Raw genomic sequence first — 3,498 nt, forward strand, 5'->3', positions numbered from 1 at the left:
CCACAAGGTCACTATAGCATCTTGTAAAAAGTACTAAGATCCTGACACACAGGCCTGGGCCAAAAATATCTTAAAATGAAGTACCTCAAACTTAGGTCCTTTTCAAAGATGTAAAATTTAAAACAAGAAACCAGACAGAAGTAGTCAAGAATAACTTCCTTCTTTTTTGCACACAGACTCAGAGCTCCCAAATAGACAAATTTTTACCCCTCGCACTAAAATGCTCAACTGTTTCCTTAGGCTTAGAGCCAAAGCAAGTAAAGATCCCTGAAAAGATCGGGCTCCAGGAAACCGACAGAGAGAGACGCAGCTCTCTGAAAACACAACGTGATGCAACCCCAAACTCCTGGGCCGGGTTCCACGGGTGGTATCTCCAACATATTCCACCCCTCACCTGCGGGATGGCCCAGAGGAAGTTACTCGGCCTCGATTTCCCCTTCTGTAAAACGGCGACAACAAGGAACCTAACTCGAGGAGCTGTCTGGGAGATGAGAAAGCCATAAAAAAGCACATTCCGCGCTGCCGAGCACGGAGCGCTCGTTAAGCGTTGGGCACGGTGCCTCCCGTCCCTGCTGATTTCCTACACGTCACGGCTCCCCAGTGCCCGGAGCGCGGAGCAATCCCAGTTTTCTGGTCTGCTCGTGCTTGCAGCTAGCTACGTCGAACGAGGGCGGGGAACAAGCCCAACAAATCGCCACCCGCGCCTCCGAGGACGGCAGGACCCACCCGGGGCCCCAGGCACGGAAGAACCGGGGCTGGGATCTCCCTCCGGAAAACAACAAAGACCCACTTGGAGGCAAACGAGCATTCGTGGACGGGCTAGGGAGAGAGAACTCGCTCAGAACGCCGTCAGCGGGGAAGGAGCGCTGCCTACACCTCTTCGTCCGTTCGCCTGCCACAGGAGAGATGCCTCCGCGAGCCCAGGCCCCCCGGGACCCCCCGCCCCTCTCTCCCTTACCCGGCTCTCCGTACGGAATGGTCTCGGCCCAGGCGCTCGGCTCCTCTTCCTGGATATCCAGGACCCTGTCGATAGACTTCTGGGCCTGGGACAGGGCCTGCTTCGCGAAGCTGGAAAGCTGGGAGGCGTTGAACCAACTCATCTCCCCTCCTCAGCCGGCAGTGGCGGCGGCAGCACCAAGCGGGAAGGCGGAGGGCCAGGCCGACCAGCCTGAGGCCCGGGGAGGGGTGCTGCGGAACGGCCTCGCCCCCTTCCCCAAACGGCGGGCCCGGTCAGCGGCGGGCCATGACTCTGACAATCCCCCCCGAGCCCGGGATGTTACCCTCGGCCCTTCGCGCACAGCTGAGACGAAAAGGCCCAAGCCGCGCATGCGCGGGCTCCTTCCACGTACACAACCACCAAATCCGGGAGCCCAGAGTTCCGTCAATAGACGGAAGAAAAAGAGGAACTTAGACGTCACATCCGGTACCCGAAGCTTCCCTTTAGTTACGGAGAACGCGGAACTATTTCTGTTGATAGTGCTTACGAGCGTAAGGCGCAAATCCTAAGCCACCAGCAGCTCTGTGGCTGCCAGCAGAGGTAGCTTCTTCCGGGAGGAAATGCTACTTTTCACGTGGCTTCACTCCTAGAAAATAGCTCAGGTACTAAAAGCGTCTTGCCAGTAAGGGTTGCAAACAGGGGCTCCTGAGTGGCTCAGTAGGTTGAGCAACCAACTTCTGTTCAGGTCATGATCTCTAGGCTAGTGGGTTCCAGACCTGCCCCGGGGCGCTGTGCTGACATTTCAGAGCCTGGAGCCCGCTTTGGATTCTGTATCTCCCTCTCTCTGTCCCTCCCCCGCTTGCTCTCTCAAGAATGAATAAACCGTTAAAAAACAAAACAAAACAAAACAACTGCAAACAAAACTTTGGCTCTCGCCCTTCCATTAGCGCTTTGTCTCAGATATTTAATCAGTCCTGTGTTAAACTGGACCTGAGAAACCCTGGGTTTGGGTTTGCCTGAAAATACTGGATTTTGTATAAAAGGCCTGGTCCAGCCCACCTGATGACCTAAGTAAAAAGCTATCATCTGAAGGTGTTACAAGTCTGAATTTCTGAGGCACAACTTCCCCTTCACAAGTACGCACTTCGCCCCATTCAAAACAAACCTGAAAAGCACTAAAACTATTACTCGATTAACGTGTGTTGTGCATACTATTTAAAATACAACTTTTTCTGCATTCACTCTTCAAACATTTCGTTATGAGAAAAAATGAAACTGGTGGCCTACCTAATCCGGTCAGTGGCTAAGGGATTTAGACTCCATAATGTTAAACGCAAAATTCTGTCAACATTTGAAGCCAGATTCCATACAAAAATTCCGATTTCCAGATGACTTTGAAAAATATGGATACCAAGAGTGAACAGTCAGCTGTGGTACTTGCCACTTTACAAAAGTAATTTTCACTCCAATTTGCCACAAATCTATTAAACCTCTTCTATCTCCCTAATGTGGTTATTTAGGTTTCCCGCCTTTATTTTATCCCACTGCAAGCAACTATGTCCTAAAGCCATTTTTTTTAATTTAAAACAAAATTAAACTTTGCCCTTGAAAAGTTATTTATGATTTTCCAATAGTTTCATCTAACCAGTAAAAATTTATATGTTAAAACTCGTAATATTTAGTGATCTACACAAGTAGTACTAAATAATTCAGGTAACTAACTTAAAACAGCTTAAACAAGTAGACTGAGAAGGAGGTTGGGGGCAGACTGGTGTTGGAATCGCTGTTCCAAGATTTCGAATTGTACAATTTGGGATAAATGATGTAAACTTTCTAAAAGGATTGAGCTCTCTGATGTAGATATTAACACCTTCTCACACAAGGCTACTCTGAGAATTATTAGAGCACCCGTGTAAAGGAGGTGCTAAATGTTAGTCCCTTCATATTCCGAAATTCAAACTTTATCTGTAACTTTCTAAATTTTTAAAAAAATGTTTATTTCTGCCAGCACAGAGCTCAATGTGGGGCTCAAACTCAGGAACCTTGAGATCATGACCTGAGCCGAAATTAGATGCTTTAACTGACTGAGCCACCCAAGTACCCCTGAATCTGTAACTTTTTAAGTACCTATAACTATGTATCTCATTATATGATTTTATAATGAAACAAACGTTGGTATGGAGCTAAAAAGAATAAATAAAAATTTAACCTAGTGACATGTAATCATAAAGCTTTTGAATAGAACACTGCCATCTAAGTGAAAAACACATAGTGCATGTTCCCACATTGAGACACTAAAACTAATTTTTCAATACTTACACTTAATTTTGTCTAAAGGCTTAATTTTTTAGGGAAGAAAAGGGCATTTTAAGGACAATATAAAAAGATTCCATTTCATTACATTATTATGTGAGAGCAAATTAAATCAGTAGCTATTTCTTGTGGTACCATAAAAGTTTTGTATTAGTAATCCTGCTACACATTTAAAAATTATTGCAATGTACATCACTATGGAACTTACTATCCTTAATATACCTTAAAAATTTTCAGTGAGAAAAGTA

General features: G+C 46.2%; 1 protein-coding gene across 1 annotated transcript in view; it reads right to left on the bottom strand.

The window, feature by feature from the left end:
- TMF1 (TATA element modulatory factor 1) overlaps nucleotides 1-1,103 on the bottom strand; it is a 35,697-nt gene extending 34,594 nt beyond the window's left edge. The window contains exon 1 of the mRNA XM_042979391.1: nucleotides 959-1,103. Coding sequence (XP_042835325.1) covers nucleotides 959-1,100 — 142 coding nt within the window. The 5' untranslated portion in view covers nucleotides 1,101-1,103. The remainder of the gene's footprint in view (nucleotides 1-958) is intronic.
- Between the last annotated feature and the right edge of the window lie 2,395 nt (nucleotides 1,104-3,498).

The sequence above is a fragment of the Panthera tigris genome, chromosome A2 (genome assembly GCF_018350195.1).
Source record: "Panthera tigris isolate Pti1 chromosome A2, P.tigris_Pti1_mat1.1, whole genome shotgun sequence".
Classification (NCBI taxonomy): Eukaryota; Metazoa; Chordata; class Mammalia; order Carnivora; family Felidae; genus Panthera; species Panthera tigris.